Here is a 13,698-nt window from a genome sequence, read left to right as displayed (position 1 = left end):
CCGTTGTGTGTCGGTGCGTTTCAGACGCCAGTCGTTTTGTTAGCAAGTCGCTGTAGCAGTAGTTATGAAATTATTACTGTGCATCGCTACATTGTGTGTGTGTGTGTGTGTGTGTGTGTGTGTGTGAGCGGCGCTGTACCACACTGTACGGCGTGAATGTAATCTTCCTTGCTGTGACGCAATCCAATTTGTGAAGTGCTTATTATTCAGTAACATGCAAAGCCTCATCCATCACAGCGGTGACAGCAGCTAGCTTAGAGCTGGATCTCGCCCCCCCACTTTTAGTTTTTTTCCCCCACCCGGCCTCTCCTTCTCCATTACTCCCTCTCCTCCGTCATCTTCTCCCTCAGTCCATCATTTCTCAGCAATGCGTCCCGAGCACTTGGCTGCTGTAGAGCGCTATTGCTTCTCCGCTCCTCTATCTCCCCTGTCAGTCATGCCCTCCATCCGTGCCCCCCCCCCCACCACCGCCGCCCTCCATCCACCACCACCGTCGCCACTTCCTCTATTCTAATTCTACTCAACTGCGGTTCCAAACTAAAGCAAAGTGACAGCTTTACGGTAGATCTGCTGCCTGTAAACACTGGAGAGAGAGAACGAAGCGTTAAAAGGGTGGAAGAAAGGCGGCGTACCGCGTGCGCTCTCATCGGTCATAACGAAGGGGTCACGAGGCGGCAGGATATGTTAATCACAGCCAATACCCCGGTCGATGGTGACAATATAACCGCGGTTGTAAAATGCATGATGATTATCTAAAGCTCGGGGGGGGGGCGGCGCAATGACGCCCAGATGCCAAGTGTAGTATAAACCCACAGGAAACGGATGGATTTCTTTTCTATTTTTTCCCAGAAGCTCCTCTCTTACCGTAATAACATAATCCGCTGTGGTGAATTACTGCCATCACAAAAAAAAGACTTGATATGAGGCAATTTTGCAAAGAGAGAAGATGAGATGGAGAGACACAGGAGCAGCTTCCCCATACATGCTCACAGGTGTACATTCTCTCCAACAAAGGTACATATGTACGGGCATGTATATGCACCATATAAGCCCATAAAGGGGGCCTGTATATGTAAATATGTGTGCTTGAATAGGCAAACACACACACCATACACACACACCAGGGAACGCTTTCTCCCTTGAAGCTCTTTCATCTCCTATTCTTATTCTTTTTGAGGCAGTTAGCTGCTGTAATGCTGACTGGCTCCTTATAGGAGGGGGATTAATGCTGCAGCAGGCTCACTAAATCTGACCTCCCCACTGAGAGTGTGATCACCATGATCACTTCAGGGTAACAGCATTAAACAGCAGCACAGAGGCTAGTTTCACTATGACAAATCACAGGATTTGACTAATATGGGGCTTTTAGGATACAAATAAATAGACTTTTGAATCTATATTGCTGGTGGTTGATTATTGGATATAGAACTTCACAATATTGAAACAAAAACAAAAAATCAAAAAGGTAGAAAATGTTGCAGCGCTGCATCATTAGCGAGTACATTCTGGGAAAATCACAGCAGCAACAAAAAAGAACTTCTTTTGAACTAGCATTTAACAGACAGTCAGATCATTAAAGCCAGACTGTGCAACTTTTGAAAAAGGCCATTACACTTTCTTCTACTTATATGTGAAAAGTTAAATTATTTGGCAATAAAACGCACCATTATTCTATCGTGTCACTACAGTCTTACTATATAACCAGTAGTTTAAATTGGCACACTTTAGGTACATTTTGCTGGACATCACTCAGCTCAATGACTTTGTTACTTTCTGTACTTGTGCTGCAGTTACAGTAACGTGTTGAACAATGTGTCATTTCCCCATTGAAAAGCCTCGTGTTCTTGCTTTAATTAAAAGTTCGGTGAAGCTAAGGAGAAGGACGCAGAAGCTGCCGAGCTACGTTTGTGTGTTCATGGCTGTGATAACTGGACGGACTGGAAGGTGACGGCTCTGGCCGGGTTCTGAACATTCTGTTGACGCAACAATTGGAATTGTCCTGTCTGTGCGTTTATCTAAAAAAAAATAATAACGCACACCCTTTTAAAAGATGAAATCAGAAAATCTTAAGGGCACGGTGCAAAAAACACTAAATCATTACTCCCGTCGTATCTTTCCTCCCAGCACACGACCAGTAACTAAAGGGGATCGGATGTAAAATGGTGAAATTACAGTCCGTATGGCACCGCTGCTGACATCTGCCTTTTTATCTGTGGACGGGCTCGAGGTGCTCAGTGGGACACATGGACGCTGTTATTGAGCCCGTCTGCCATTTTGGGGACGTGGGAGGTGGGCCGGGCCAATAACTGTTGCTGCGGGACCCACCGGGGACGCCTGACACACTGGATTAGCTGGCTGGGTGCTTCTCTGACACGTTTTGTCTGCTCTCTATCCATCAAATGCAAGAAAAAAAACCCAAAAAAACCCCCCACAGTGCATGATGCGTGCACTGTCGCACGTAGAATAAGACACAAACCAAAACCAAAAACACACACACACACACACACACACACACACACACACACACACACACACTCCCTGAGGACTACAAACATCACTTTGTGGGACATCAGGAGACGTGTTGCTTTGCCGCTGAATGTGCCTGACCCCAGACGACGACGGTTGCTGTCAACATCCTGTCTCTCCAAATCATCACCCCGCAACGGCCCTCTGTTCGTAGGCCAGCTGCTGGCAAGCCTGGGCCGCACCGCTGTATGCAAGCAAGTCCCAATCCAAGCCCCGATTATTGTATTGGAGTGTGTAAATATATGTATCAAAAACAGATACAGTAAGAACCTGTAAATGGGAATTTTACAGTTCTTAGGTCTACGTGACGGTAAATTCCATATCAAACGCACAACTGCGAAGGCATCCATGCGAGGCTTCCTGATGTGGGTCACAACAGTCCCAACAGGGAGGGACGTTTCACAGGAAACTTCACTTCCTTGTTCTGTTAGAGGAACCAGACAATTTTGGCACCTGCAACACTTTACAAATGTCCCATTGAGGTTTCTTTCATGCCAACTTGTTCTTTTTTTCCCCTCTAAATCCGGCTCACACGGACATTTTAGGATTCAGTGTTCCACTGGGACAGCATGGCGATGATATTGCATAATGTAAGCATCAAGAAAAAACTGAGTAGGTCTGAATGTGTCGTGAGTATAAAGTATTTTGTCCCGTTTAGAGAATCAGAAGATGCCTAAATCTCCAATCTGGGTCACGAGAACTTGATTCAACAAGGGAGCTCCCCCTCTTTCTTTCTCCCCTCTACAAAGTATTACCTCTCTCTCTCTCTCTCTCTCTCTTTACACACCTCCTGCCTCAACCCCTCACTCTTTCCACTTACATTTTTCCTCCGCCCTTTTGTGCCTCCGCCTCACCCGAGGTTTTGCTTTCCTAATGTGCAACATCTCCGTTTCCCCGGGACGACGCCCCGCCAGACGACGACGACTGGAACCTTCAAAGCGTGTGCCGGAGCCTTCAAAGCGGGGCGCCCAAAAATAGTTTGAGTGTATCTAGCTCACAAAAATGAATCTTATCTATTCTACACACCAGTACCCCCCCCCACCCCCCCCCCACCCCTCTCTCTCTCTCCTTCATCCATTTCCTTTTCTCAGTCCCCATAACCTCCTAAAACTTCAGATGGGCTCCAGCCCCCCGGCAGACAAGCGCAAAACAACAACAAAACAACACTCTTCAATTCTTGATCAAGCAGAGGAAAAGGAAAGAAATGTTTGACAAAGACAACAACTGCGGCGCGGAGGGCGGAAGGGAAGAGGAATAAAGGGAATGCGATATAAGCTGTGCATTACCGTTTCCTGATGAAACGAAACAGAGGTTTGGATGATGACATTCACTTGCCGATGTTAACGGGCTGCTTCGCTGCCGCTTTCTGAGCGGTTTGTGCTATTGTACAAGTCGAAAAAGGCTCCTCTTCGGAGCGTGTGCGGGGGAAAAAAGGGCCGCATTTCCATCATAATAACGAGTGGAAAGAGTGAACCGTCACAGGGCGCTTCCTCTCCTGGCTGTGATGCATGCCCCTCAGTCTGGCCGCGCCACGCTGACGGATTAGCAAGAGAATGCACTTTTTCTCAACGCCAAAACAAAGCCTCAAAATACGGGATCGCTGCTGTGACAGAGAATGTCACAGCCCCCATTGCTCTATATGTCAACTGGGGTAAATATCATGGCCACATTAGCGGCACTCTTCCTGCTGTTTGCAACAATGACGATACATGGACGGCGTTTGTTTAGACAATAGAGACGGAACGCATCGACTTCAGCAGGGATGGAGATTTACCAGTCGGACGGCGTCGATGTAAAATTAAAAAAAATGTTTGCAAATTTATGAATGTACCAGAGCTTCAAGGCTTTGAAACCCCTTATTTTTGTATATAGGTCATTAGATTTCCACGGTAGGCAGCAGCGGAGCCTGGTTTAGCCGGGTGTTTACCGACTGCAAACTCACGACGGGAACACAAAATGTCTTCCTTTGAACAACCATGAACAAAGGGGGAAACACAATGGAGAGAGAAATTAATTGAGAGCTTCTGCGCAACCAAAAATAGCCTTATAATTCAGGCCGTAATAGAATACCATGATTATGGTTAAACAACAAGTGAGGGAATTAGCACACTCCCAGCAGTGACTCATCGGGTGTTTGCCCTCGTTTTTAGGTCTGTAATGATGCTGCGTCTGGAGCCGAGGCGTGACTTATCAACACCTCCGCGTACTTTCCCAACCTGAGGTGGCCATTTTACCGTATCCTGCCCAAAACCAATGCTCACCAACTCCCGACTGCCGTATTTGCATTCTGCTGGCCTCGATTCAATGCTGGCTTTCACAGTGCCAGGAGCTACAATGGTAGACTAAGTGCAGAGAGCTGGATGCTCTTCGACAGGAGATTGCTCGCCTGCCTCGGGAAGGCTGCCTGGCTCTTCCAGCCTTTTAGACCAGAACATAATCGCCTAGAATAATGCAGGAACGTTCTAAATATGAATGCCATGATAAATAAACCAGACAAATCACTTTGAGTGGAACATGGGAAGCTGACTTAACGAACAATCGGTTTCAGAAGCTCATTGTTTCTCTCTCCACTGCGTTGCCCCGTTTATCTAACAATTCATTACTGCAAAGGTTCGAATCCAACAGCGACAGCTCCCCCGGATTGCCCCTGTTCCTACCTGAGGGGAAACGTTCGATGACCGGCTGGTTGTCCACCTGTAGTGTGGCGTTGCCGCCGCTCCGCGTGAATCGCACCACGTGGTATTTGCCGTCGCTCACCATCACTGCGCCCTCCTCGATGGTTATGTCGTCCGTTCCCACGTTGAAGATCACGCCGATCTTTCCCCGTTCCTGTGGACAGAGGAAGATGGAGAACATTAGAGACGAATGCACCTGCATACAGGAAGAAGAAAAAAAAAAAATACAAACACATTCGATATCCCTTTTAAAATCACCGAAACTTCTTCATGAGCAACAAACCATTGTTATAAAGATCAGCCAACGTCAAATGCCCAATACCTGCACAACTACTGACATTCCCCTGAGCCTCAGCTCTACTTTTTGTTTGGTGCTAATTGACAATGCTAACACTTTCAACATTAAGATAGCAAGCATTACACCTGCTAAACATTAGCATGTCGGTCTTGTCATTGTGAACTGTGCCTTAGCGTGACTGTAGAGTAAAGGCTGATTTATAGTTAACATTTGACACGAGCATAAAACCACATTTCAGAATATGGAACACTCTGGAACCCCATTTAGAGCTTTGTTCCAGCTGGCATCACGTTAAAAAAACCCCCCCACACTCATTGTGTCTCCTGTGTGTGAAATGCATTACACTGAACAGTAGTGAACAAGCGCAACGCAACACATGTACATTACAGTCATTTGCCCTGCAGCAAAAATCTGAAGGTATTTTCCCTAGAGTCACAAAAAAAGGCCCCCGCTGCCGGTAGTCTGACGCTGCTGTGAGCATACACACACACACACACACACACACACACACACACACACACACACACACACACACACACACACACACACACACACACACACACACACACACACACACACACACACAGAGACACAGACAGACACATCAGCCTGGTGGATGTACAGAGTACTTGTTAAGGCACCTTTAGTATTCATCAACCCCGCTGACCCCCTCCCCTCTCCCATCTATTAGTGTTGACAGCCGCCCACTGCTTCGAGTTTATTACAGTCAACCGCCTACTCTACTCTCATCTCCCGCCATCTCTCTCCTCTCATCTCCCGCCATCTCTCTCCTCTCCCTCTGTGGTTCCCGTCCTCCGTCCCAGGGAAAGGTCAAAGTCATTTATGGAGTTACAGTCTGCCAGAGAGGCAGAGAACACGGGTGTGAGAGTGAGAGAGAGAGAGAGAGAGAGAGAGAGAGAGAGAGAGAGAGAGAGAGAGAGAGAGAGAGAGAGAGAGAGAGAGAGAGAGAGAAACAGACAGAGTACATACCTGACAGCACCATTACAGACTAATTCTCTGGTCTGGCTGTGAATCTTCTGTCGCAGTTTTGTTCTGCGCTGCTATGAGCTCCAGAGCAATAGCCCCCCCCCATTCCATTGGCAGGAACACTTCCCGACTGTCACTACAGGTCAAGCTCATTTGCACAAGGGGTCAATTTTTTTTTTTTTGCCACACTTCTTCTATCTGCCCACTGCAGCAACACCGTCATTGATCGCATTAGCGATGCGCATTTATTTCGCCACCTTCCGTTTGCCGGGGTTTTCAGAGGTGAGCGTCGGGCTTTTTGCTCGCGGCGGGTTTTTTCCATTATTCATGGCCGATTAAGTCTTTAGAAAAAAAAAAAAAAAAGAAGGAAAATAAGACGTCCCAATGTTAACGGAATCTAAAATTGCAAGTTAATTGAGTAAATAAGTGCAGAGGTTGTACAGTAAGTTAATGAGTGGTATAATCACAGCCACATTTATGTGCATCCTTAACCACCACTCGGTGCTGAATGAAGTGGTTACCGTGTTCAGGAGCGGACCACAGTATGGCCGCGCGCTGATGACAACCTCAATTTGGTTAGTAATTGAGCGTGCTCAACTGGCGGTGCACACGTACGTGATTAATGTGGTAGAGATCGGCTGAATATAAGACGCCGCTGAACGAGGAGAATCGATGTGGAGGCAGGAAACGGACTCTCCTGCATGAAGTAAGTTAGACCAGGATGCGTTCCTCAGAGTGGAGCTTGATGGACTGCTCAACAGATGATCTCATTCTGCAGAGGGGCTTTGAACGTCTCAGATGGCAAAGTGCTTCCAGCTCCTTGGGCACTTAATCAATTGCTTCATGTTATGGACTGACCGTTGCAGTCCTTGCGCCCCGCTCTTCCCGTGCATATGCCGAAATCCAATATTGAACCCGAAGACACAAATATGAACACTGTCAGAGGGCGATCAACGAGAGCGCACGTGACTGAAAATGCAATCGCCGATACCTTTGAGAGGCAAAGGCGAAAAAATGGGAGCGGGCGAGTGGGAAATGCTTTTGGATGGAGTGGAAATGCCAGAATCATCTCCATTACCTCCCACACACTAGGAAGCTTTGGGATAATCATAACACCTTTGCCTGGAGAATTAATTCAATTTGCCAGGGCAGAGCAGAATGAGTCCGTGCTATTATGACTGAAAAGCAGAAGGGAGAGTGAATTTGAGTGATATTTACAGAGAGATTAGCATTTGTGTTCCACAACATTAGGGTTCTTCCCGGTGCTGAGGGAATGTATTGAGCCCATTACGACGGGAAGCCGCTGGGAACCAGTGCTTTTCAAAAAAAATGATTTTAGTGTAGCGGTAATGACATTTTAATGGCCATTTCCCTTAAGCGAACATATCTCTGGAAACAGAAGGAGAAAAAAAAAAAACCCTCCTTGAATGACTAGGAGCAGTCAAGCCTGCAACATTGAAATGAAGGGACCGGTAGGTAACCGACAATAAGCCCCGGCTGCTCTTTAAACACCACCGCTTCTAAACTACTGCTCAGTAGCCCTTAATCTGCTTCAGCTGTTGGCTAATGTCAGGAGGAAGAATGTTACGTCTTGGCTCTTTTTTCCCCAGACGTTAGCTCATCTTACTTTTCACTCTGTGGGTCAATCAGTGGTGTAAGCAGGGGGTCCTGGAGGGAAAGTGCTGTGCTTTATGATACGTGGTATGATACTTTTCATTTACATCCGATTTAGACCTGAAGTGCCTGAGGGACACTGCGTCTCCTTCAGTTCCTGAGTTCAATGAAACAATCAAATATCTTCAATGGAAGGAGGTTAGAGGGGAAACGCCTCCAGGCTGGATGAACAACTTCAACCAAAATCAGTTTGCTTTTTGTTGCATCAAGTTTACTTAAAGCTATGAGGAACTTTCATTTTGTGTGGATTTTGTTTGTTACTGAAGCAGTTTGACCAGCCCAGTCCCGGTTCTGGTTCTGCCGTGCCTCCCTTCCCGGCAATATGGACCGGGCCCGGGCAAGCTTGTTGGTGTGGGCTCCTATCGGGAACCAGTGGAGCACCGAGGTAAAACTCTGCTCCTGGCGCTGGAGCTCCGACTGCGGGTCGAAGGCAGCAGTAAAACCAGATCCGGGTCGGTCCGCGGCGAGCCCCACTAAAGTACGAGCTGAAGGATTTCACCGATTTTGCACAGTACCAATGACGAGCATTTACAATAACTATGTGGAAATAACCAATCTTCTCTCTGATGCTCTCGTTTGCTTATGTAGGTCGCATCGCATAGAGAACAGTATTCCATTAACACCGTTTCATAAGTGGTTTTAAAAGCTCCTCATGATAACTAAGAAACCTCTTGAACATTATTAGAATTTCTCAAGCACAAACTTGCTGTCCTTGTCAAATATCTAAAATCTTGTTACGACACAAATAGATTATTTTTTTTCCGCAGAGCAGAATCTGCTGATCAGCTTCTCACACAACAAGTTGACGACAGAGTTTAGCTGCCAAAAAAGAAAAAAAAAAAAAAAGTTTGTGTAATCCTCTCATTAGTCTCTCCTTCCGTTTCCAAAGACAAAGACAAGGCTTCGGAATTCTATGCAGCAGCCGCGGATGAGAAGGAGCAGCGGCGGAATCATTTCAACGTGACCTTGCAAGGTGCGAGAGCGCGTCGAGGTATAGGCGCTGTTTGCCGAATGGGAATGAGACGGCGCCAGAACAGTGGCTGCACAGTTATCAGGCAGCCTCAGAGAGCTCTCTCTCGCTGATCGAGCCGAGCAGGGAAAGGGGAAAGAGGGAGCGGAGGAGGAGGAGGAGGAGGAGCAGCGTGGGGCCGACAGAAACACTGTGCGATAAAAGGACAGAGGGAACCTTGATGATCCTTCGGGGCCTCAAGGTGCTCTGAGATCAAAGCTCCTTTTGAAGATGTCGAGATTTCGTTCGCTCTTTGCAGCACACACTGGTAGTCAATTAAGAGGGGAGGGGGGGCAGACAAAGGCAGAATGCGTTTTTTTGGAGGATTTTTTAATTCTTGGTTTCATGTCTTTACAGACAGCTCAATCGTGATTCTTCTCCAGCACCCCTACAGCTTCACCTCCACGCGCATCTTCCTCTTGATCTATTTGCATTTCCTCAACGTCTCTCTTCTCTGCGCTTCCCTCTCAGATCCGACACACGAGGCTCCAAACAGGCGGATTAGAGCGAGAGAGACGACAACAGAGAAACAACTGAGCAGCGACTGCCGGGTGGACTGGAGGGTGCATTCAGCGGTTCACTCTTGACAGACACAGTCATTTGAATCAGTCAAGGGGTTCGGCATGTCGCCGCGTCGACGCACCTCGATGAAAACGGTCCGGGAAGAAAAACAAAACAAAAACGCGGCTGACCAGTTCGGGGATATGCTGATGCCGGTGATTTGGTTTGACAGATTTCATTTTAATAGCCCCGCGTGTCGGTGGAAATGCAAACTATTCATCAGCCTCGCTCTCATTTCCCCAATAATGATCTATCACAGCCTGTATCTGCTTGAGCCTAACTTGACGTACCAGTGTAAGTATGCGGAGCTGCAGTATTTATTAGCTTATGAATCAGCCAGTGGAGCGGCGTGGACAGAGAGTTGACTGATAAATAGGTTTTCACTGGATGCCCAACGAAAAGTAATCAATCCCCCCCCCCCCCTCACACACACACACACACACACACACACACACGCTCTCTATGGACACACACATTTGACACTCCCACGTGGTGTTAAGGAAGCTTAATATTTCATACAACATGAGCAAGCATTTCAACTTCTAATGCTACAATTGATGTGCGATTTGCAGTTACAGATTAATATTGGCGTCAGGCTTCTGCAAGTGAGCCAGACGCGGCATCACGCGGTATCTCCGGATCTTCCTTTTCCACGGGTAATTCTGGCTCGATACGGCTAATCAGCTTGTCGACATGTGCGCCCGACGCCCGCGAGAGGAGATCGGCTGTGGCATCTGCTACGAGGAGGACAGTGTAGCGGGGCTAATCTTCCACTCTGAAACTGCAGCGTTATGTAAGAAGCAATAGGCGGTTGCATAACGCGCAGGCTCCTCACTGGCTAAACCGCCCCATTGTCCGCTCGCCCCACGCCTTCAGAGTGTGTGTGTGTGTGTGTGTGTGTGTGTGTGTGTGTGTGTGTGACAGAAAGTGGAAAAACACTGAAAGTCATTTTTTGGGATCAGGAATACTGTTAGTTATCTAGAGCTCAGATTTGGTGTTGTCAACCAGGGCTCGCTCACACACACACACACACACACACACACACACACACACACACACACACACACACACACACACACACACACACACACACACACACACACAGTGTGCTGCTATATTTGGGGGACGGGGGAAAAAAGAGGCGACTAAACCGTTTGCAAAGAGGATGCACTTGGTTTCATTTACCACACCTCTCATATTCTTGCCACGATCTTTAGCAGTCACCTTGAGAAAGTTGCCCCCCCCCCCCCAGCCGCCCAATCTCCTCATCTTAATAGCGCTTTATCTCCCTTTCTCTCCCACAGCTGGTTCTCTTCTTCGTGACCGTGGTCGCAGCTACTCTTCCCTGTTCTGAAAATGTAGAGCGGCCGCCCTGACGCTGAATCAGATCTCATTGAAAAAAAATCGATGAGATAGACACGTGTGTGTGTGTGTGTGTGTGTGTGTGTCTCTGTATGCGTCTCCCATCCGAGCATGACTCACACTGGGCTTGCCCATTTGTCCCGGAGTATATACACACACACACACACACACACACACACACACACACACACACACACACACACACACACGCACACACAGCTGGCAGCGAGCCAGAATACAGCAGAGGGTAGCAGCTAAAGACGGAGAGGGGAGAAGGGGGGGGTATAAATCAGCCGAAACATCATCCACCATAATCCTGATTATGTTGTCACCTAGCACCAAAACTCCTCATTCACTCAGTGTCAGCCTCCAATCTCGAGACATGAAAACACACAGAGATGATTCCAGCAGGAATCTGCACCACTAAGCCTGCTGATGGATGGTGTCCTTCAGCACATCAGACCTGTGGGTTTGAATCCCGCCTGACCTTCCCTGCTCACACACATTTATACATGCAAACATGAGGGCGTCCTTGAGCGAGGCTACGCACACACACGCGCGCACACACATACACACACACACACACACACACACACACACACACACACACACACACACACACACACACACACACACACACACACACACACACACACACACACACACAGAGAGAGGGATTTGTGTATGCCATTTCCTGGCGGCTGGGATCCAACTGCTTGCACAAAGCGTGCAGTGGGGTGTTGCTGCTTTGTGTCTGACGAACAATTGAAACCATGTCTAACGTTGGCATTTGAATGTTCATAATTACATCAAGTTGATCTCTTCTTCAAGCATCACACAGATTTGCTTCGAGCGAATCCACCGAGTAAAGCCATTTTATTGAAAATAACGCTTAAACCTGCATTAACATGGGCAAGAAGCTGTCACAACATAAACGTTAGGTTTTGATCACCTAAGGGTGATCACATTTAAATCCAGCAGACAAGGAGCAACATTAGCATGTTGCCGTTGTGTTCTTGGTCCCTCGACAAGTTAAATCCAATAGTCACACTAGTTTTTTGCTCTGTTTTGGTTCCCTCCAATTCCTGGAGGAAATACCTGTTATTTTAGCTGCTAAATGCTTCACTCGCTAGTCGCTAAGTCATGCTGTTTGGTGCTGACCAGGTAGCATACAGCAAGTCTGTCAGAACTGTCTGCCAAAACAATGTGCTAAAAGAGGCTCCATAGAGCCTCATCTGTTTTAGTCCCCAACTTGTCAAATACCAACGCTTTGGTCAGTGGCCCTCGGCGTCTGGTACCGAAGCACCGCGGATCCCTTTGTCGTTTGTATGAGACGCACCAGGCTTTCAACTAGCTCCCTTGTAAACCATTCCGCATCAGTATTAGACGGTCAGCGCAACTGAGTATAAAGAGCGGGGAAGTCCACAGGTCCAACAAACACAGGACTTTCATCCAGTAGGCCGTTGTTCATGTTCCGCGTCAAACCAAGTCAACTTGACTTATTATACCTAGTTTTGTAATGAAACTTAGGTACTTAGCTAACGCAAGATACATCACAAACCACAATCTCAGTCCTTTTTGCCTAAAGCCAAAAACTAAATAAGTTGTTTTAGAAGTTGTACTGTGTACAGAAATGACACTAGCTGGGTACCTAGATAATGGTAATAGTTTGCTTAGGCCACTGACCAACAGTCGGTATTGTAGTAATAGTCGATGAGTTGGGAGTGAGAATTTGTTGAACTTAACTGCAGAGTTGGATGAACATTCTCTGTGCGTTCATCAGTATGATCAACATCTTTCACATTACATATAATCATGAGATCCATGTTCATACAAACATATTAAGCAGTGACCTATATGTTAGATCGGAGCAGTATCTTACAAAAAACTGCGAAGGCATCAAGCGCCAGCTAAACTCCCATCAACCATTAAGTGTTGCCAGTCTGCTGCTCACTATCTTATCGCAGAAGAGATGAACAAAATAGAGCGCTGATATTAAGGGAATATGCTCAGCGGTAAAATAGAATCATCACTCACATCTCTGACTCTCCTCCTCTCAAGAGATGCGTTGAGACAGATTAAATCTATCAAGATGCACGAGTGAAACCTGAACATTTCAAAGAGCAAAGATGTTTCTTGTCAAAGGCCTCTTCAAGTCACTAACCAGAGACGGATGGAGGAGATACAGTGAGAGGACAGAAGAGGAATCGCAGCATAAACAAAGCACATTAAGTATTAAGTATTAAAAGCTATCAGAATACAGTTGAGTCTAGCCTAGTTCTAGACCAACAACTCCTTTTTTCTTTTTGCAGTAGATACTAATAAAGTCAAGCTGTATTCTCAATTTAGTCTTTGCTGCCCATTAGAACAATTAAGGCTTCAAAATCAATGTTTGACTTTCTTCCGCAGGGAAGAGCTACCGCCTCACCTCCACATGTCCTCCATTATTATTGCGCTCACTCTCCGCTTTTACTTTTCCCTTTTTCTCCATTTTCTAATCTGTCTGCCCTCATCACCAGCTCTTTCACTCCCCAGAGGTTCATTACTGTGCCGACTGCAGTTGCTAACGCGGGTTTTTGGTAGAATCCAATTGATCCACACGCTCA

The 13,698-nt window shown here is 46.9% G+C and overlaps 1 protein-coding gene across 16 annotated transcripts in view; it reads right to left on the bottom strand.

Moving 5' to 3' along the window:
• nrxn2b (neurexin 2b) overlaps positions 1–13,698 on the bottom strand; it is a 645,600-nt gene that overhangs the window by 41,235 nt on the left and 590,667 nt on the right. For all 16 annotated transcript variants that reach the window (XM_068713609.1, XM_068713607.1, XM_068713608.1 and 13 more), the window contains one exon: positions 5,184–5,355. In XM_068713609.1, the coding sequence (XP_068569710.1) occupies positions 5,184–5,355 (172 nt within the window). The remainder of the gene's footprint in view (positions 1–5,183; positions 5,356–13,698) is intronic.

This window comes from Cebidichthys violaceus, unplaced genomic scaffold, assembly GCF_023349555.1.
Source record: "Cebidichthys violaceus isolate CVI_PGR_0920_01 unplaced genomic scaffold, fCebVio1.0.p SCAF_19, whole genome shotgun sequence".
NCBI lineage: Eukaryota > Metazoa > Chordata > Actinopteri > Perciformes > Stichaeidae > Cebidichthys > Cebidichthys violaceus.
Note: the sequence above shows the minus strand (reverse complement) of the source record. Positions and strands in the feature narration are given on the sequence as shown.